Source organism: Pleuronectes platessa, chromosome 21, assembly GCF_947347685.1.
Source record: "Pleuronectes platessa chromosome 21, fPlePla1.1, whole genome shotgun sequence".
Taxonomy (NCBI): Eukaryota; Metazoa; Chordata; class Actinopteri; order Pleuronectiformes; family Pleuronectidae; genus Pleuronectes; species Pleuronectes platessa.
This window is the reverse complement of record NC_070646.1, coordinates 14,342,033-14,364,183: the sequence shown is the minus strand read 5'-3', so window position 1 is coordinate 14,364,183 and position 22,151 is coordinate 14,342,033. Positions and strand designations below refer to the sequence as shown.

The 22,151-nt window shown below is 42.3% G+C and overlaps 1 protein-coding gene across 1 annotated transcript; it reads left to right on the top strand.

Moving 5' to 3' along the window:
* Window positions 1-916: 916 nt before the first annotated feature.
* Window positions 917-10,988, top strand: LOC128426317 (5'(3')-deoxyribonucleotidase, mitochondrial). Its single transcript, XM_053413145.1, has 5 exons — window positions 917-1,818; window positions 4,322-4,422; window positions 7,570-7,630; window positions 7,971-8,085; window positions 8,916-10,988. The coding sequence occupies exons 1-5, from the start codon at window positions 1,546-1,548 to the stop codon at window positions 9,053-9,055; spliced, it is 690 nt and encodes a 229-aa protein (XP_053269120.1). The 5' UTR covers window positions 917-1,545; the 3' UTR covers window positions 9,056-10,988.
* Window positions 10,989-22,151: the final 11,163 nt, after the last annotated feature.

The following is a 22,151-nucleotide window of genomic DNA, read 5'->3' as shown; positions in this document are numbered from 1 at the left end:
ATCGCGGGCTGACCGGCGCTGAGAAATGCGCTCCCGGTGTGAACAGCCGGGCGCCTCACTTTCCACCTTAAAACTATGAAATGAACTAAACTATGAATAAGTTCAGATTTTACATGGTGAATTATGAACGTGAACTATTCATGTTTACTTGTATGAACTGAACTTTGAACTAGTGCATGAGAGGTCTGAACGTGCACAACATTGCCTGTGAAGACCAGCATAATTTACATCTGAACCAGCGCGGAGAAATGCGCTCACTGGGCCAGACCCACGCCACTACGCTGCCATGGGTGGAACCAGGACACCAGTGGACACAGGAGCTCACAGTGGATCCTTGCCTCCCCTTCTGGGATATTATTTGGAAAGTTTCTTAATTTCTTGTAAGTGATCCTTATATGAGTGGTGTACCTTATACTAATAATGTGCAGAGGACACTAATGTTCAAAATGAAATTTGAGTAATCAGTGCAGCATTTATTTGACACTGTGAGTGGAAGAGTCTGACAGCAGTGGTAATGAAGCAGTAATGAGGGAGCTGCAGGAGTTCTTCTCACACCGCGGGTGCAGCAGCCGGCTGCTGAAGGAGCAGCTCAGGGCCCCACAGTGTCATGTCGGATGGGAGAGTTGCGTTCATTAAAGGATTTCAGCTGAAGTCCGCCTCTCAATCACTTTCTCGGTTGAGTCCATGGGCAGTCCAAGACAGAGCTGGTCCTCTTAATTCAAAGAAATTCAAAATACAACCGAGTGACTGAACGCCGTCCGGCTCCTGCAAGGAAAGGCCTTCTCAGACAGGATCGTCATAGACAATCACAGACCGGTGGTCCTCACATCACATATCATGAAAACCCTGGAGAGGCTGCTCTTCAGTCTATTAGGAACATTTGCACCAGATATTGGAGTGGAATATGTCGTCCTTTACGTGCTCCACCAGGTCTACACTCACTTGTTGTTTTGTTAAAATGAAAGGATGTATTCAGGTTCCAGATCCACACTCCATACCAGTTGGTGGCGGTAAAGCACCATAACGTTATTCGCTAACCTCCATACACCTCGAGAAGGAAGAAGAAAGAAGCGCAGGGAACTTGGAGGAGTGAGGCATCTCGCTGCTGTGACATATCGCTGCAGTGCGGACTTTAGTACAGTGTGTCTCTGCTGCGGAGCTTCTCCGGTCCCGCTGCTGCGGTGTCGGCTCCTCTCTTTCCGGCCCCCACACTCCGAGTTACAGGCACCGGGTGGTGGAGAGGCGGCCGCCGGGTCAGAGCCCTGTCACTGACACACTATCCGCTGACACGTCTGACCCGTCCGCTGCGGTGCTGCTAGCCCTTTAGCTAAAGTTAGCTAACCTACCGTTGGGCGGTTATGATGACAATAAAGTTAACAGAGCCCCTCAACACAACTCCACGGGAACACGAATAACAACACGTTCAGAGGAACGTCAGAAACGAGTTGCAGTGTTTTATTTGGGGAAACTTCTCGACTGCCACGCGGACTTTATCCACGGTTTCCTCTCGCCGTCCGGACCGGAGCTAGCTAATAGTGACAGATTATGCTGCTCTCCGCCACAACACGCCTCCTCGGAAGAGGGAAGACCTTGCTCTCTCACCCCGTGAAGAGGATCTGCGGGGAAATGTCGACCTCCTCCCTGGCCGGCAAGCGACTGCGGGTCCTGGTCGACATGGACGGGGTGCTGGCGGACTTCGAGGGCGGGTTCCTGAAGAAGTACCGGGCGAGGTACCCGGCTGAGCCCTACATCACCCTGGAGGACAGGAGGGGGTTCTGGGTGTCCTCGCAGTACGGGCAGCTGAGGAGCGACCTGTGTGTAAGTAGCTCCTGGAGAGGCCTCATCAAGTGGTAAACTAGTTCAGTGCTGCCTGAAGTAAAGAAGCAAAACAATTCATCCAATCTAGAGACCGGGTGTTCTTAGTGGCAGGTTTGTAAAATGAAGTTTTTTAGTAATCGCCATGAAATATTGCTTCTTCCTTCATCCAAAACATTATGTCTATTGGCCTGTATGGATCAGTCTGACTAGTTTGGCCTGAACAAGTAAGGCATTGTTTTCCTGTGTTGAGTACAATTTCATGTTTATTTGATTTAGTGATACTGCATTTAAGTAGCTTATTTTTAAAGCTGTAAACTAAATTATATGACTCTTTGATGAAATATATTCATGCTGGTTTTAATATCATATTTGTTACCAAAAATAAATCTATATTTTACGGGTGGAACATGGCTGCAGGACCAACCGTTTGGGACGTTGCTACATAATGAGATATATTGTAAAGGCGAATACCCTCTTATCAAACGTGGGTGATCCGCCACTACCAGTTAATCTGCAAAGCATAATTTTCAAATCTATAGTGAGACTTAACCTCTAAACCACCACATCGTCTACCACTCAGAGACGTCCCCCATCCTCTTCTGCCCCTCGGCCGTCTCTCTCATATACACAAACACCAACACGTCAGGCAGAAGCCTCAGGGAAAAAGAAAACATGTTTGGTGTTTTCACGTCTCCGGAGCCAATCCCAATTGACAGCGGGAGAGGAGTCTGACCTCGAAAAACATGACTTTTAGACAGTCCTCCTTTTGGTCAGATACACATACAGTGCCTTGCATAAGTATTCACCCCCTTTGGACTTTTCTACATTTTGTCATGGTATAACCACAGATTAAAATTTATTTCATCGTGAGTTTATGTAATGGACCAACACAAAATAGTGCATCATTTGGAAGTGGGGGGAAATATTACATGGATTTCACAATTATTTACAAATAAAAATCTGAAAAGTGTTGAGTGCATATGTATTCACCCCCTTTACTGTGAAACCCCTAACAAAGATCTGGTGCGACCAATTGCATTCACAAGTCACATTTGCAAGTCACATAATTAGTAAATAGGGTCCACCTGTCTGCAATTTAATCTCAGTATAAATACACCTGTTCTGTGACGGACTCAGAGTTTGTTGGAGATCATTACTGAACAAACAGCATCATGAAGACCAAGGAGCTCACCAAACAGGTCAGGGATAAAGTTGTGGAGAAATATGAAGCAGGGTTAGGTTATAAAAAAATATCCAGAGCTTTGAACATCTCTGAGCACCATAAAATTCATCATAAGAAAATGGAAAGAATATGGCACAACCGCAAACCTACCAAGAGGAGGCCGTCCACCCAAACTGAAGAGCCGGACAAGGAGAAAATTAATCAGAGAAGCAACCAGGAGGCCCATGGTTACTCTGGAGGAGTTGCAGAGATCCACAGCTGAGGTGGGAGAATCTGTCCACAGGACAACTATTAGTCGTCTACTCCACAAATCTGGCCTTTATGGAAGAGTGGCAAGAAGAAAGCCATTGTTGAAAGGGATCCATAAAAAATCCCGTTTGGAGTTTGCCAGAAGCCATGTGGGAGACACAGCAAACATGTGGAAGAAGGTGCTCTGGTCAGATGAGACCAAAATTGAACTTTTTGGCCTCAATGCAAAACGCTATGTGTGGCGAAAACCCAACACTGCCCATCACCCTGAGCACACCATCCCAACAGTGAAACATGGTGGTGGTAGCATCATGCTGTGGGGATGCTTCTCTTCAGCAGGTACAGGGAAACTGGTCAGAATAGAGGGAAAGATGGATGGAGCCAAATACAGGGAAATCCTTGAAGAAAATCTGATGCAGTCTGCAAAAGACTTGAGACTGGGGCGGAGGTTCATCTTCCAGCAGGACAATGACCCTAAACATACAGCCAGAGCTACAAAGGAATGGTTTGGATTAAAGAATGTTAATGTCTTAAAATGGCCCAGTCAAAGCCCAGACCTCAATCCAATAGAGAATCTATGGCAAGACTTGAAGATTGCGGTTCACAGACGGTCTCCATCCAATCTGACTGAGCTTCATCTTTTTTGCCAAGAAGAATGGACAAACCTTTCCATCTCTAGATGTGCAAAGCTGGTAGAGACATACCCCAAAAGACTTGCAGCTGTAATTGCAGCGAAAGGGGGTTCTACCAAGTATTGACACAGGGGGGTGAATACTTATGCACCCAACAGATGTCAACTTTTTTGTTCTCATTATTGTTTGTGTCACAATAAAATTTATTTTGCACCTCCAAAGTACTATGCATGTTTTGTTGATCAAACGGGAAAAAGTTTATTTAAGTCTATTTGAATTCCAGTTAGTAACAGTACATAATGGGAAAAAGTCCAAGGGGGTTGAATACTTATGCAAGGCACTGTATATGCAGCTCATCAGTGGTGAACTGCTCAATGATAAGCTGTATGTGTGTGTGTGTGTGTGTGTGTGTGTGTGTGTGTGTGTGCTTTGACTTCAGGAAAAAGCCATCAGCATCTGGGAGTCCAAAGACTTCTTCATAGAGCTGGAGCCGCTGCCGGGAGGAGTGGAAGCCGTCAAGGAGATGGCCAGGATGGATAAGTAAGTTAGTGACTATGAAGGAACTCCTGCCCTCATACACCACACTCAGTAGTAGGCTCACGCCGAGTCTAGCTCACAAACTGCTTTTGTGCAAATTGAACGTTATGTGGAGTCCATAGGCAGCCTACTGGAACAGCATTGAATATCCCTCTGATGACTTTAAGGCAGCTATCTGGTCACTTGAGGCAAAGCTAGTTCAAATTCAAAGAATAGTGATGCACCATACTCTGTAAAAGCCTGTTAGCAATGAAAACAACATGCACCCGGCTAACTGAGAGAAATGCCAGGTTGTGAGTCAAAGTCGTCGACCTCGAGTCCCATAGGCGGCCTAACAACTTAAGAGTCCTCGTCTTATCGGAGGCCATTGAGGGGCCTCAACCTGCTGTCTTCTTCTCAGAGCTGCTGAAGGGTGTATTTATTTCCTGCTGTTGCCACGAGGAGGTTTAACTCTCGGGGGGGGGGGGGGGGTGTAACTCTGTTGCCTTCGAAAGGTCAAGGACAAAGTTTTATTTGTTAACCTGCATTTTTGTGTCGGACTAGGTGTCTCACCACCCCCGATTTTAGTGTTTGTTAGCTAAAGGGGGCCGATAATTATCAACTGGTGGTGTGTGTAGTTAATTAATAATATAATTATGAGGAGCAGTGCCACATACAAGTTAACTAGAGTGATTTTATTACTTAGTACCTTTTTCTCGTAATTATAGTTTTAGGCCGACTGAGCCTTTAGACATTTTTTGTGGAGGTTGGGCTTTAATATCTATTTGTGCACAAACAAAGATAAAAAGTTCTGGGGCTTCAAATAGGAAAATACAGTGGCATCTAGTGGTTTGCATAACTCATAGCAGGCACTGCAGCTGAAACTGCATTACCTCACAAAGCTCAATACCTTTAGTCTTTGGTGCAATTAATGTAGATTTACTTGTGTTATATTAATATAAAAAATGTTACATGCCAAAAAAAGTTGAGTGACTCAATCTTGGCAGGTTCGGTATAATCCACCTATCTTTCTTTTATTTCTATTTCACTAATGCCCATGCATCCTCAACAGTTCTTAAAACCAAAACGTGACTATACATTATACACACACATGTGTAAATATACGCATATAAGACATTTTAAATTTTATATATATATATATATATATAATAAAAAATATGAAAATGGTTGTATTTATACAGTGATTATCTACTGAAAGCATTAATCAGTATAATTTTGTGTTCGCACACACACACACTAAAAACACACACATAATATCTTTCTATCTAATATCTTTATTTATATGGAGCTTCTCAACACAAAATTACAAAGTGCTTTACAATTAAATACACATGTAAAAATACATAACAAATTATTAAACCACACACATTTAAGCGAGACTGCTCATAACATTAATAAAACATGCGTTAGGTAAATTTCAAATGCTCTGTCTCCTTTATCTGAGAATCTGGGACATTTAAAAAGGCCCCTAGTCTGAAGATCTCAAAGTTTGAGATCAGCGATATATTGAGGAGTCAGACGATTAAGTGCTCTGTAAGTAATTAAAGGGACCTAAAAATCTATTCTGAAACGTACTGGAAGTCAGCGTAAAGACACTAAAACCGGGATGATGTGTTACATCCTGTTTACTCTGGTTAAAAGCCTGGCAGCTGAGATCTGTGCTGCCCAAAGCTGCTCTACAGATTTAATAATGGTTAAAGCAAGGAAAAGGACTATTGCAGTACAAGTTTAGTGACATGCTGCTCAAAACCTAAATTACAATCGAAACAGAGGCCAGGATTTCTGGCCAAAGCTCTAATGAAAGTAGACAAGTCCCCAGTAGATGGCAGTATTTGACTGGTTTTGTTTCTGGGGCCAATATCAAGAATTGGATGAGTTCAAATGAAGGAAAGTCTTTTTACATCCAGTTGCATTGCCATTGCAAGACAATTAGTCCACAGAATCATGACAGGCACAGCAGATTTGACTGTAAAGTGAGGAATAACAAAGATCTCCAACAAAGATTACAGCGTAATAAGAGCTGTTTGAATCCTCTTAATGATCAGGAAAGGAGATTCTATGCTTCCTAGCTTATCTCCTTAAGCATAGGAAACACAGAATGTGGTTCCACAATTCACAGCAGCAGCAACATTTAAAGCGACGTAACATCGTAGTTGCACCTGAGAAGACCCACGTAAATATAAAGACAGAACAGTTTTATCTTCCTGATACAATTCAGAACTGACGTGAATCATCACATGATCACCTGAGCTGCTGATTTCTTCTCTGTCAAGTCGGGAGCAAACCTTCTTGAGTTGTAGGCCCACGGCACAGTTTGGCACTACTTCTTTCTTTGTGTATCTGCTGTTATATATAAAGTTGTTTCATTTAGTCTTTTCTTGGTTGTTTTGACTTTATGAACGCAGCCATAGAGTTGATTGATAACTCTCTTCGTAACAAAGGTTGTCCAGGACGCTTGATGTTAGGCTAAGTGAAGCTAGACAACAGAAACATATCGTGGGTATGATAAACTAACTTTGTAGTTCAGGCCACAAGTGTGTAGCTGTTTTTCGAGTAACCTTCATCATGATAACAGTGATACTGAGAAGCATCAGCCTCACTCAGGTTGTAAGATGGGTAATAGAAGCTGCACTGCAGAACTTTCAGAATCTCACATCAGTCCAACCCTTTGTAAAGACTGTGATTCGATGTAGAAGCAGCCACAGGTGTTGATGATAGCACCATGTAGTCAGCATTGACTTTTTGATGAGTTTTAAATCATAAGTCAACAGAGGGAGGCTGCAATTGCATTTTTTCCAGAAGCATTCTGAAAAACACACAACACAGTGGAATAACATCTAAAAATAGCCACCAAGTTTATGAAAGTCTATGTTTGCATTTCCTCTCCCAGTGGAAATAAGTGATCGGCTTCCCTTCGCCACATTGACTGAATGAACCTGTTTCCACATCAGGGAAATCTGTCCGATGGTGCCTTCTCATGTGTTTACTCCATTGTTTTCTCCCTCTCTACCACTGCCTGGTGCCTGTTGTAGTTATCCATTCCAGTTCTGAATATCCTGTGTGGCTGTGAGGCATCCGTGGTGAGAATGTAGCATTGATTTTCAAAATTAATTCTCCCCCTCTGGTTGTTTTGTCTCTTTCTCTCTGCAGCACAGATGTCTTTATTTGCACCAGCCCTATAAAGCATTACAAACACTGCCCATATGAGAAGGTAGGCCTTCTGCCATCAACAATATCTATTCTGTGCCCTTCGGAAAATAATTACTCTGCTACTTTTTTCTAATGAGATCTAATCTGCTGTCTGTGTGCGTGCGTGTGTGCGTGTGCGTGTGTGTGCGTGTGTGCGCGTGTGTCTGTGTGTGTGCGTGTGTCTGTGTGTGTCTGTGTGTCTGTGTGTCTGTGTGTGTGTGTGTGTGTGTGTGTGTCTGTGTCTGTGTGTGTGTGTGTGTGTGTGTGTGTGTGTGTGTGTGTGTGTGTGTGTGTGTGTGTGTGTGTGTGTGTGTGTGTGTGTGTGTGTGTGTGTGTGTGTGTGTGTGTGTGTGTGTGTCCAGTATGCTTGGGTAGAGAAGCATTTTGGCCATGATTTTCTGGAGCAGGTCATCTTGACCAGGGACAAGACATTAATCAGCGGAGACATCCTCATAGACGACAAGCCTGATATTCTTGGTAAGGACTGAGTGCAAGATAATGTGTGTGCACGTGAAGTGTTTACCTTTTTTTACAAGGAAACAGCCGTTAATTAATGTTTACTGTAGTCAGTGACACCAATATGCTGATTATTGACCTTATTCTGAAAAAAACGTTGTTTTGTGTATGATGTTTACATGAGTTGCCTGTAAAATATTCTTTTCATAATCTATTTACATATATGTTACAGAGCATAGTCTGATTAGGACTCATGTCAACATGAATTCCTACTATTTGTTTACCCATACAAATATACATGTGTACATAATGCTACTAAGATTGGAAAACCTCTAATGTCTCAATTCAAGTACTACTTATTCTGATTAGGACCTTATTCAGGTTAATATCAGAATATTGATGTCCATGTAAACTTGTCTAGTTATTTACATAACATGGACATTTTTTTATTGTAAAACCATCCCTGAGAAAAATTGTTCGTCTTTTGGTTTGGTCCATGTCCCATCCACTAGCATTTACAAAGCACGGTTCATGACATGCACTGCAGCCAGCCACTAGGGGGCGATTGAGATGCATTTGCGTCACATTTTGGGTTTTGACCCTCTGCTTAATGATCGATCCACTCTACCTCCTGAGCCACAGCTGCCTATGCCCATCGCACAATCGTTTTTCCAGAGAGGGACAAAACTGGACTTAAGATAGACAGTGATGTAAACGAGATCAAAATGAAAACGTTCATATTCCTGGAAATTACTTTAATCAACTTGCAGTATATGAGACAGCTGAGTGTTTGAAGAGTCAGTCGGGTTCTGCTGGGTCATCAGAAACCTCTGTGGTTGTGTCCCGAGCAGGCGTGGAGTCCAATCCGACGTGGCAGCACATCCTGTTCACCGCCTGCCACAACAAGCATCAGTCCCTCAGCCCCTCCCAGAGACGCCTCCAGTCTTGGTTGGACGACTGGAGGGCCATCCTGGACAGCAAGAGGCAGTGAGGGACGCTTGCACCAAAGAGCCACGGCGGCCTGGCTTCCTCGTTAGTTTCTGGGCGGGGGGGTCGCCACCACCGCCACGACATCATCACCACAGCAGTGGGTGTCGTTGGGAGACGTCCCTGTCTTGCAGAAACTCTGATAATTAAGGTAAACTCAAGGAAAAGCTGCTGGGAGTTGACATTCACTTGAAGCACCACATGGGGGCACTATGAGACTGTGTCTGAAGTCATGTCAACAACCACGTTTCCACTTATGATACAACATGTCACAACAAAACAAACAACACGGGGACAGTGTGGCTACATGGGAAGTCTGACAGAGCAGATTGAACTTCCTGTCAGCTGCCACCTGTGTTCTACTGTTTTGTTTTTTTATGGATCTTTCTGTTGACATTTCTGTTCAAAGTCAAACATGTTTATTTTTTTGTTTTTTTTATTTTTTTAGCCACTCGAGTGTTTTTATCTGTCGGTCACAAAAAGGCTTATCAGCATTTCTCAGCACTGTGTTACATTAATGAGTCAGTCGACCACGATTGGCTCACGACAACAGGACACTCCACTACACGCTAATATTTACACTCGATACATGAACACAGGAACGTGACCTGGACCTCCATTGTTAGTGTTTTAAAAGCCTATTATTTGACATGTTTGTCTTCTGGGTGCTGTTTTCTGGTGCTTTTTCCTACAAAGATCCACGGTTCTTAATTAAGCTGTGTTCAGATTGTGAACTCCGGGTGAATTTCCACATAATGGGGCCCTGACATTCTCCACAAGAGCGCTGCAGGAGATTCATGCAGGAAACAGGACATGACGTGTAAATCCCGCTGCTGAGATCACATGTTTTTGGTCCCTTACACACATGGTATTCACCGATTACAGGTGTGAACGCACTCAGATCAGATAGCGATCCGATCACGCCAGGCCACATTCGGAGGTGATCTGGGCCACACGTGTCCACATTCTTTTAAACGGTGTGAACACGAACGCCTGAGCAACATATGAAGGACCGCCTACTCAGTTCACATCTTTATTGGCCTCCTCAACGTGTAAGACATCTCTTTTTCAACCCGAGGTACACTATTCGTTAAGTTATTGTTTTTTTTTTGCGTCACGTCTTAGAAACAACATCAGCACACCCACTCTCCCGCGGTGGATCTTAAGGAGAATCTCCCGTTTTAATCTCACTCGCACGTTATCCCGAGTTTTTACTAGAGAATGTCCGCAGCAACTCACTGTGACATTTACGTTCTCACATACAGCCCCTCTGGAGATTCTCCGGAGTTGAGTGCATGTCTGAAAGCAGCTATAATAGATTGATAAGAAAGAAAGAGCGAGTCCAACCCTGCGAATTTAACAAATACTAATGCATGTTGCCAAAACCATCACTTGTGTCAAAAAAGTGTGCTGAATTTCAAGAAATATGACATTTTAAAAAGATGAAAAGACGCCTATGAAATACAATGAATATAAGAGTAATTTAGAGTTTTAAAAATTTAAAAAGACGATTTATAGATGATATATTTTTTGCTTTTACATGCTCTACTTTCAGAAATATTTTAATAGTTTATGGTTAAATGCTTATTGTTAATACTCACTGAAGTTAAAACAGAACCACAGTGTCCTCAAAACACAATAAGATATGTTTTTGTTAATTTGTTCATGTCCTGTGTGAATTTCAAATGCATTTCAACCAAAATGTATCCACATTCTTTTTTTACCACAAAATGCTTTCAAACTCTTCTGAGGTGCAGAAATGGATTTCTGGCAGACCAGTCGTGATTTTGCTGCAATTGTGTTTTTTTAAGAACAAAGCGGTGGATATTGAACATACTGTATGTAATGGAGGGCATAGTTCAATGTTCTTTGTGCCTCTTGTCTTGTTGTTTGTACTTTGTTTCACCACGTTCAAAGTAAAGAATACCTGGACCATGGCATGTCATCATTTTTTTTCTGGTTGCTAATAGTCACAAACTGCTTTGGTGGTTCAATGTTTCAGGAGTTTTGGAAAATAACTAAATGTGACTCGGCCCTCGGTTCATATTCTATCACACCAGGACTCTGCTGGTTCGGTGGATGCACTACTCGTACCCTTGAATCGTTGCGTTTTCGTTAACGAATCCTGTAGTTTGCTCCAAATACATTTTAATTTCTAATCAACCTCAGTAAGAGAATGAAAAACTGCCTCCATATCTATTACACTTCTGAGAATTACACAAGAAATACTATCAAGAGCCTACCCAGGAACAAATTAAAGTTATGGCATTTGTTAAGCAGCTTCCTCTGCCTTGCAGAGAAGTGTAGGAGTAATGTTAATGAATAACTCGTATATAATTCATCACAAGTATGCAGAGGAGAGAGAGAGTCCTGATTCTTTGAAAATATACTAATTTCTTATATTTATTTTTCTTCAAGTTTATTTGTGAAAAAACTTGGCTTTGTTGTCACTGAAGCTACTCGACAGCATACAAAAAAAAAGCAAACATTGCACTTGTGCCAGTTGTAATGTACGTCATCCACTTTTGTCAATAAATGTCTCAAGTTTGTGGTGCTGGTAATCATTGGGGCTGCAGCGGAGATGATTGATATAATAAAGAGTTCTCAAAGTTAAGATGAAGAACCATTCAAAGGTAAGAAGCCCGGGGAGGGGGCATATTCACAAATCACAATTTGTCTCATAGGGCTTTAACAAGGTGTGACATCCTCTGCCCTTAACCCCCAACAAGAATAAAGAAAAACAAAAAAAACTTTTAAAAGGGTAAAAAGAAAGTAGAAACCTCATAGAGAGACACATGTTAGGGATGCCTCTCCCAGGACGGACACAAGTGCAAGAGATGTCAAGTGTAAAGGAGAACATTAGAAAGATAAGGGTATTTGTATCATTGATTAGAATACACATTTTCAAGCAGAACTGAAGGTCAATGAATTGATGGGTTATTGTCAGTAATGGTCGAGCAGTCCTGCTGCAGTCATAGTCCATGGTCAGCAGCCACCACGATCATGATTCACCATCAAGATCGGATGCCACTATAGTCCACAGTCATTGTCTGGCAGTAAGTTTGGGATTTATGTAAGTGAAAGACACTGTAAGTGGACATGTCACAGAGCGTACTCTGGCCTGGCGGTCCTGGTTGTGTTCATTCACAACCAGCCGCAGTACTGCGCATGAGGAGAGAGGATGTGCGCTTGGATCAGAAGGAGCTGGATCCCCGAGGAGGGTCATTAAGTCCGGGGCCAGATGAAGTTCAGTCCTTTTGAGAAGTAACTCCTTCGTCTAAGATATCCTGCTTTCCTTAATGCCACTATGTTATCCAGCTTCTCTCTCTCTCTCTCTCTCTCTCTCTCTCTCTCTCTCTCTCTCTCTCTCTCTCTCTCTCTCTCCCCCCATTTTTCTCTGCTCACCCCATCTGGTCAAGGCAGATGGCCGCCCACATTGACTCTTGTTCTGCTTGAGGTTTCTTACAGTATGAGGGAGTTTTTCCCTCTCCACTGTTGCCAAAGTGCTGCTCATTGTGGGAACTGTTGGGTTACTGTATAAAGGTTCAGCTCTTGACCTTCTATGTTAGGTGCCTTGAGATAATGTTTATTACGATTTGGCGCTACACAAATCAAATTGATTTGAGGAGGTGGGGTTCTTCATGTAAACCTCTACGTAACTGTCTGACTCAACACGTCCACAGCGGATACTAAACAAACAACCGTGTGCATCATTCTCCGCAGTGGTTTGTCAACAGGAACAAGATGTCCAGTGGAAGTGGGGAGAATATAAAGACAATCTTGTGTCGGCCTCCCACGGCATTGATTCTCGGGTTCTTTCAGATCGTCGCCCTGCTTCCTCCGGCTTTTCAAACACGCCTCAAGACCTTCACCTCAGCAGGCACCTCAGGTCTTTTGTGCTGCTCAGTTGAGCCGACAGAACTGGTGTGTTCTATATAAAGGGAGGCAGAGTATTAAGGTCATCGCTGCACAGGGCCATGTGGGTCAGCCTGACGTAAATTTCCTTGTCTGGCCGAGTTCCTCAAGGCCTTCATGCGGATGACAAACCGATTTGAAAACCGATTGCACAAGCCTTCACTGAAAACCTTTTTCTTCTACTGTATTTGTATTCTCCATGATTTACAGGCCAAATCTAATAGACCAAGGAAGTACTTCCACCTTCACTTCTTCCATTTCCTCTGAGTATTGCACACAATTATGGAATTTAAGCTGACCGTCTTCATGATTCTTTTTCAGCACAGTGTGGATGAAAGCCTCTAATGTGAACCGTTAATGGCAGACAAACCCGATGGATCTCAAAACGAGTGTGGGCTTCCTCTGCCGTCATGTGACATATACTGTGCCTCATTTAATTCCAGTCATTATTCAAACGATAGAATTTGAAAAGCAACCAATCATCACTCAAATAGTGAAGGAAGCAGGAAAACGTATTAGTATTCCATCTAAGAGCAGCTTAGTAGATCTACATACTTAACCGATTCCCACGAAACCTGGGGGTAGGATGTTGTATGGTTCAGGAAAGAACACATTCAATTTCGGTACGGATCTGGTTTATGAGCAGATCCAGGATTGTTTTTCACTTTCTTTAATAGTGTGAGATAGGCCGTTTTCTAAACATTTCTTTGTTTTTTTCAGAAAATAATAACTGGACCTTGATCGAAAAAATGATCAGGCATCTTGAGGGGACTGATATTTATGAGTGTTTGTAATTTGGTACAGATCCAAATAAAAATCCAAATATATAGCATCCAGATGTGGGCCATTTCTGGCAATGATGCAGCCCTTCTGGCCTTCTTGTGGCCCAAACTAAATGGACGAGAGCCTAAAGTTGCCCATTGGTAAAAAAACAACTAATTTGGGACTTTTTTGGCAAACATGCGGCGCTCTCAGCAGAGCCAGGTTTAAGCTCAGTCCTTTAAGCTCAGTCCTCGAAATATAAACTCAATCTACTGTTTATTCAAGAAAAGAGCACAATACAAACATGCCATGCTTCTTATCATCAATCAATCAATCAAATTTTATTTGTATAGCCCATATTCACAAATCACAATTCGTCTCAGATTTTTCAGTGGAAAAAGGCGGTCCTAGAAATTTGTTTTAAGTGACTATTAAAGGATAAATCAGGATCGAAGATCACTCCCAAGTTCCTGACTGTTTCATTGGAAGCGAGGACAATGTCGTCTACCGCAGCTATATCATTAGATAATGTATCTCTAAGGTGTTTGGGGCCAAGTATTATAACCTCTGTTTTGTCTGAGTTTAATAAGAGAAAATTGCGGGTCATCCAGGTTTTTATGTCCTTGAGATATGTTCGAAGTTTAGTTAATTGATTACTTCGTTCAGGTTTTATTGATAAGTATAACTGGGTGTCATCCGCATAGCAGTGGAAATTTACAGAGTGTGTCCTGATAAGGTTTCCTAGTGGAAGCATATATAATGAAAATAAAATTTGGCCGAGCACAGAACTCTGTGGAACACCATGGTTAACTTTGGTGCGCACAGATGACTCATCATTAATTTGCACGAAATGGGAGTGATCAGAAAAATAAGATTAAACCAGTTAAGGGCGGTTTCATTAATGTTAATTAACTGTTTAAGTCTTTGTAATAAAATTTGATGGTCAATTGTGTTGAATGCTGCACTGAGATCTAACAGAACGAGGACAGACACAAGTCCCTGATCTGAGGCTATTAAAAGGTCATTAGTGACTTTTGTCATGGCTGTCTCTGTACTGTGATTGGCTCTAAATCCCGACTGAAAGTCTTCATATATATTATTTTCCTGGAGAACTCACACAGCTGATTGGAGAAAACTTTTTCTAAGATTTTAGACATGAAGGGGAGATTAGATATTGGCCTGTAATTGGCTAAAACCTCTGGGTCTAGGGTGGTTTTTTGAGTAAGGGTTTGATTACAGCTATTTAAAAGACTGTGTTACATAACCTGATGATAATGACAGATTGAGTGTGTTAAGTAACAAACTATCAATTAGGGGCAGAATTTCTTTAAGCAATTTTGTAGGAATTACTTAAAGAAATTAAGTAATTTCAGGAGGAGCCCTCACCAGAAGTCTGTGCGGAGGACGGCCTTGGGTTGTCTGCTCTGCATTGTGCTGAGGTTACTGGGCAAGTGCGTCAGAGTCCTGAGGAAATCCCACCAGACCAGTAAAAATGGGACTTGGAATGAATTTCTCTTACGGGAGGGTCAGGGTTATGGGAGTTTACTGGTACCGAACACAATAAGGACATAAACATTGCGCGGTACAGTTTGTGTTTGTGCTGTGGAGATGTAATGAACTAGATGTCCCCTAAGCCGGGGACGGGGGATGTTAATAATCAGGCTGGGACAGACCATGGAATCTTCCACAGAACATACGGGGATGTGTCGGATGTGATGACGGAAAAAAACAGTGCAATAAGTGAGGCCGAGCAGTCTGTTGTCCTCTCTGTGTGTTTGGGTCGCTCTCCTGTCTGCGCAAAATCTGCTGCAGATCAACATGAGGATCCTCTGCATGTGGAAACAATACCCTGCTTCTACTGCCCACAAGTGCTTTCATTCCCTTGTGATAACAACAAGCAAATATCGATAATCATCAATAATCATCAATAATCCAATGCCAGAGAAGGTATTGAACACAGAACCCACAGATCAGCTAATAGATTTCTACATTTACTATGTAACCAGTGGTATTTTCCAGTGATTTTCCAGTTTTTTAGATCCTTAAGAGAAACTGCATGTGCTGCCCAATGTGTTCTCACGCTGTGTGTGTGTGTGTGTGTGTGCACACGTGCAAACGATCCCCCTCGTGTTTGTAAGTGCGAAATATCGCAGATGTTACTAATATGTAATTTATGAGTCAACAGAGAGATACCATGTTTTGGCTATAGCTCTAGATTGAGTGAGTCAATGTCGGGCAGCATGCTATCTGTTGGTGGGGCTTATTGTCATCTTCCTGTCTCTGTGTGTGTGTGTGTGTGTGTGTGTGTGTGTGTGTGTGCGTGTGTGTGTCTGTGTGTGTGTGTGTGTGTCTGTGTGTGTGTGTGTGTGTGTGTGTGTGTGTGTGCGTGCGTGTGTGTGTGTGTGTGTGTGTGCGCGCCTCAGTCTACTCATTACCTATGTGTGGCTGCAAGAACAGAACACTGTGTTAGAGCTGGTGTTGTTGCCGGAAGTCAAACACTGGAAGTCATTAGTGAAAAGTGGCGCCCGCACTCAGCTGCAGTACAGTGACAACGAATATTTGTTTATTCTGTTTTGATTCACATGGTCCTATTTGGTCTTTTCTTTTTTCTCTGCACACGCTTAAGGCTACACCAGTGTTGGGCCAGTTCACACTTAAAAAGAATGGTTAACGTTAACATTTTTGAACTAAGTTCCAAGTTCCAAAAATGATCTAGTTCACGTTCAATTGTTCCTCTTTTTATTGGGATGGTTATGATTTAGACGAAAAACGTATGTATTAACACTGTATTTACACTTCTACGTCTCTACTGAGCACAAAATGTTGACATGTCATTTTTCATTATGTTTAAATGCAGCCTCATAAACTCTGGAGCGAATCAAGCAAACACTAAGATAACTTCATGTCCTGAGTGTGTAGTAGGTAAAGTGAGAGCAGAGTGGAGGAGGAAACAGAAACTCCAGCTCGGTACCAACCTACTGCAGCTTCTGCTCTAATCCTGAAGCACTGGCGCTGATCATTGTGTGTGTGTGTGTGGGTGTGTGTGTGTGTGTGTGTGTGTGTGTGTGTGTGTGTGTGTGTGTGTGTGTGTGTGTGTGTGTGTGTGTGTGTTTGCGCGCGCGCTCGGATTGTGTTTGAGGTAGGAATCCGTCAAGTACGCTTTATTTGTAAAATTTAAGGACAGCATTGTAATCTGGACGGGCAGAAGTGGAGATGTTCTGAAACAATGACCGCTTGCTGATTGGGTCTTTTTGCTCACGACATTGCCTTCACTGACTTGTCTGGCTCTTATCAAATGAGCCCCTTTCAGAAGAAAACAACTGACATTAGCCTGGGCTTCCAGAGGAGAACACAGACATGGATTGTGGAGGAGGCCCAGTGAGCAGCTCCAGGTGAACCAGGGAGGGGGGACCGGCACCGCTGAGACTAGTCGGGCCAATCAGCTCTCCCTGGATTCAAAAGGCAGCAGCCGAGCTGAAGTCAACGTGGACTTCAATTGTATTGGATGCGGCTGCTACGCTGTTGTCATCCACCAGCAAAGGGGTAATTAGATAGTGAGTGACTTTCCATTTTTAGGTGAACTATCCCCTTTGAAGAGACAGGAGCTAAAATCAAATGTTTCAGACAGAGGCTGAAAGAGGAGCTGCAGCAATGAACGGTATGAGGAAAGGGATTTTTATTGTCAATATTAGATTGTGTGAACCTTTTCAAGTAAAAATCCAAACCAGAATTATGAACCTGAATACGAGCATAATATGTCTCCATTTATTTCCAGCAGACTAGACACATGTTAAGAAAAGGTATGACGAGGGCCTGTTACGGTGCATTTGGGTGAATGAGTCCCTCCCTCAATGAAACAAATGCCATATTCAATTAACACTTGAGGAATCCTGAGTATTGTTAGAAACCACAAAGAAGACTTCTATGAGGCGGGTTGAAGAGAAGTGTGTCAGGCAAGGAAAAGCAATTAAATTCATCATGCAGATGGAACTAACTATGTTAAAGAGAAGCCTTCATTCACTGGGGCTGAGCTGAAACAAAGATAACATAACAATGCAGTTGTTTCAGGTCTGTGGGAGGGCAATGAGTTTGCTGTGGTCCTGTGAAGAGCTTTACTGTTAAGAATCCATTAACTAATTTCTTTAAAGCTTACAAAAGACTGGATTTCATATTCTTTTCGCGGAAAACTGAAATTACATGAAATATCTGCGATGGGGGATTTTTAAACATAGATTTGCATGTGAAGCCCTTCAATCAGTTTTTTTATTTCTTAAAGGAAGAAACTCTGCAGACCGCCACACACTTAACCACTTACTGTGAATAAGTCCTGTTATACCAAAGGTTCCTGGAAAAGTAATCGGCTTCCAAGTAGGGCTTAATGATTTCTGCAGAAAAGACAAATACATATGATAAGAACAGGGGAAATGGATTGGTATGTGACCTAGAAATTGAGTTTAATATTACAGTATAACAGGGGAAGTTTAACACAGCTCAGTTGTGATTTGGTTTGACGTCAAATGTCAATAAAAAAAAAACTGCCCGCTCGTGGCTGAGTTTGATAAGTTGTGTGCAGCGTGTTAAATTGTTAGGTTTAATTTCCTTTGTGAACCGTCAGCTTGTGTGTTACTTTATACTTGCCTTCATGTACTTTGTGTGTGTGTGTGTGTGTGTGTGTGTGTGTGTGTGTGTGTGTGTGTGTGTGTGTTAATGGAAAGGAAATTAGGTAAATTTCCACAGCGGTGCAGCCAGACCACATCGCAATCCATCTTCACTCATATTGCTGCTGATGGCCGCAGAGATCTCGGTGGAGCTGGCTCATTTCCAGGTGCATTTTCACATTAGGGCTGCACACGTCATACATGTTCATTTCATCCTATTTCAAGTTTATTAGGTTTGGGTGTTTGGAGTCGTCTTTGGTAACTCAATAATCTCAATATGACACATGATCAACAAACAACATGAGATTTTGTTTTTCCACCATCTCAATGTGTTTGCGCAGGATAAAGAACGCATTTCCCATCAAGTCCTTAACTTCCTGTCAAAGATTAGCTTTTCAAAATAACACCCAGGCTACTGATGGACAAAAAAAATTGCAGAGCCTCCTGGATTATTCAGTTGAATTGATGGCTTTTACATATCCAGCAAATCATCAGTTATATTATTGTTACATCTAAAAAAAATAATACAAAATAAACTTTAGTTTGAATTTCTAGAGAATTTTGTTTAGATGAGCAACAGGCTTAACATTGGCCCATTGAATTATTGATATTTAAATATATTCAAGGACATTTAGTGTATTTTATGTGTCGCCTGATACAGTGTAGAATGTGACATTATGTTCACAGATTTTAAAGGTGTTAATTAGGAGGTAAGATATATCTAAAAAAAGAATCTGATTTCTTTATATTTTCTGCACTTAAGATTATTGAGCTGTTTTGAGTGTTGGTATTCCCATCACAGCCTGTATGGTGTATCCATGACTCAAAGGGTTATGGTGAATTTTTTATAGCACTGGGGTAGTTTGTTTCCATCATGTGGTCGTTTTTCAAGAGATACCTTCCAGGCTGCAAGGTTTTCCACTGAAGACAAGAGGATAAATGATGCATTGGGATTAGATGCAGAGGAGTCTCGGAGCACACGAGCTGTGGAAACACAATATGACGCAAACGACCCAGTGCACATTCAGATCGTGTTGTGCATATGTGTGTGTGGTCTGAGAAGAGAAAAGATTAAGGAAGAATGATTGGTGACAGGACAGTGCTCAGATTGGCTTACAAAGTCTATCTCTAGTGTTTGTGTGTGTGTGTGTGTGTGTGTGAAAGCACGTGTGGTAGGATGAGCTGCCACCAGAAATCCTGAATCACTCGTCTCTGAAGTGAGAAAAACACCCTGCTGAAATTGGAAGAAACAGGTATATAAAAAAAGAGATACAACGTGTGTATTTATAGGTGTGTATGAGCATCCTTGATTGTCATCACACACTTCTTTGCCAAGAAACTTCACACACTGACGTCTTTGCTGAACAGATTGCGGCCGGAGCGCAGAGGAAGGCTCACAGTGTGATGCCGAGCGTCGCTGCCAACATGTAACTCCCCATACTCGCCATGTGATTCCTTAAATAGCATTCTGTCCATTCCCCTGGTGTTTTAGACACAGACTGACGTTGTGTGTCGTCATCAGCCACTCTTCTCTTTTTCTTTTAACAAGAGAAGCATATGAGTAAATGATGAATGTCTTTTTAGGCCTTCGTGGCGGCAGGGGCCAGAGGGATTATGTCTTTGGGTTGTCGGTCAATCCATACGTCATAATCTTGTGAACGCGATGTCTCGAGTGCACTTTCAGGGAATTTCTTCAAATTTGTTACAAACATTCACTTGGACTCACGGATGAACAGATTTTGATGGTCAAAGATCAAAGGTCAAGGTCACGGTGTCCTCACAACACGTGTTTTCTGGCATCTTGAATCTGATATCTCAAGACCGACCGGAGAGAACCTCTCCAAGTGTTGACCAGTTATCTCAAAGATTAACCTGATTAGGTTTCAGTGGTCAAAGCTTGGTGACACAAAAATCTAGCTCTCTCAGATGCTTTCTATCTCAGATGTCGTCCCACGCTTGTGGGCTGAGCTGCAACACGTCAGTAGGCTTATATGAATCGGGAAAAAACCTTGACCTGTGGTTTTCCTGGTTGCAGCTTTCTTTTAAAATGCTCATAGAAACAACTTCACACTTGACACCACAACAATGTAACAACTGTTGAATGCATTTCCTTAGCATTCATCAGGGTGACAGCACAGCAACAGCAGCAGCACAGAACTAGTCATGAGGTCAATGTAGAAAGATATAGGAGGATCCAAAGCAGGGCTGTCAGGCTCCTCCCCTTCTTTGTTCACCTGTGCAGTTTGATTTATGACTAAGAAGCTAAATATTGTATAGCTTGCAACAGTCAGGTTCAGTGAATGATGGCCGGTCTCTCATTCTAAACTCACAAGGGGCTGCATTCTTTGGAGATTCGATTTGAAGACTTATTGGATCAGATCAGCAAAACTAGACTCTCTCACTCCGAAGGCACCTTCAAATGTGGCTGACAAATGTGTACCTCCAAATAAGGAAGGCTCCAGTGGGTGGATCCTTCTTGTCCAACCCAAAACTTTCTCGTCATGTCCAATTTCAACTTACAACTTACAACAGCAATTAGGGTGGGACGAACAGAAATCCTCAGCAGACCAGACCGTGTAGTTTTGGTTTTACTATAACGGTCTACACGGCCCATGAATGAGGCAGTCTACATGAGCTGGGTAGAAGGCTATGTAGACTGCACACACTCAGATATCTATAAGTGTGTGCAGTCTGTTGCAGATTCAGGTCTAGTTGTGGTTAGGGACTGTTGCGTGGCTGGTGAACCACTGTAGCTAGCTAGGTAACTGCTAGCTCAGTAGCATATATGGAGATCTCATCTTACAATGGTTTTTAAGTCTCATTTTGGGCGGAAGTAACAAAAATATTTAGCTGTGAATGATGAATGCCAGTTGGGTATTCTGGTGAATGGTAGAAAGCAGCAGCCGATTGAGATGTCGTCAGTTCACATGCACTTCATCACTCCCATTATTAATATGTGAGCAGTTTATTTGAATGAATGTCATCATTTTTTCTGACTTCTACCCTTGAGGCCCATTTTCTAAAATGATAAATGAATAAATGGAACTTGATGCAATTGATGAATCTGAACCGGGGGAAATGATGAAATGTGGTTCTGTGTTCATCATATTAAGACAGTATTAATTAAAACTGCTTTAAATTAATATAATCACTGGATAATTCACAATTACAGTTTTCCATTCATTCTTTGCCTAAATTGTTCTTACTTCCACTCATTCTGTCATATCCCTCGATCCCATGCACACCCTGCTAGGCGTACAGGGTTGTGAGGAAGCAAACAGGAGAGTGGTGGCTGAGTGACCACTTGTGGGCTTTAACAAATCATGCGCGCTCTCAGATTTCTATCTCAGATGTCGACCCACGTACTCGTGTGGGCTGCGCTGCAACTCGTCAGTCCCTTTACTCCCACTTGCTGACTGTTCAGACATGTGCACACATACACACACAAAACACTAATTCATTTTTAATGTGCATCACTATATCTCCCGCAGTAAACATTTAATAATCAAAGAACATTTTGCTGCTCCTGAGCTTATAAACTGTTACAGTAGAGCATTGCAGTTAAAGCACATATTTTGTCACATATTAATATTAGTATGTAACTGTGAAGGGAGGAAGGAGGTAGGTTATAGATTAGTTGCTGTAGGTGCCCTCACACATGACAGACAAGAATTCATAGTACAAACTGTACTTGTTAATATGCTAGAATATAAATGAGAACCTATATAAGACAAAGGAATGAGACAATAATAAAATCACCTGCAT

Bases quoted from the DNA above. Each gene is read 5' to 3' on its own strand.
- LOC128426317 (XM_053413145.1), top strand. From the start codon at position 1,546: ATGCTGCTCTCCGCCACAACACGCCTCCTCGGAAGAGGGAAGACCTTG. The intron at 1,819-4,321 runs GTAAGTAGCTCC...CTTTGACTTCAG, and splicing joins AGCTGAGGAGCGACCTGTGT to GAAAAAGCCATCAGCATCTG. The intron at 4,423-7,569 runs GTAAGTTAGTGA...TTCTCTCTGCAG, and splicing joins GAGATGGCCAGGATGGATAA to CACAGATGTCTTTATTTGCA.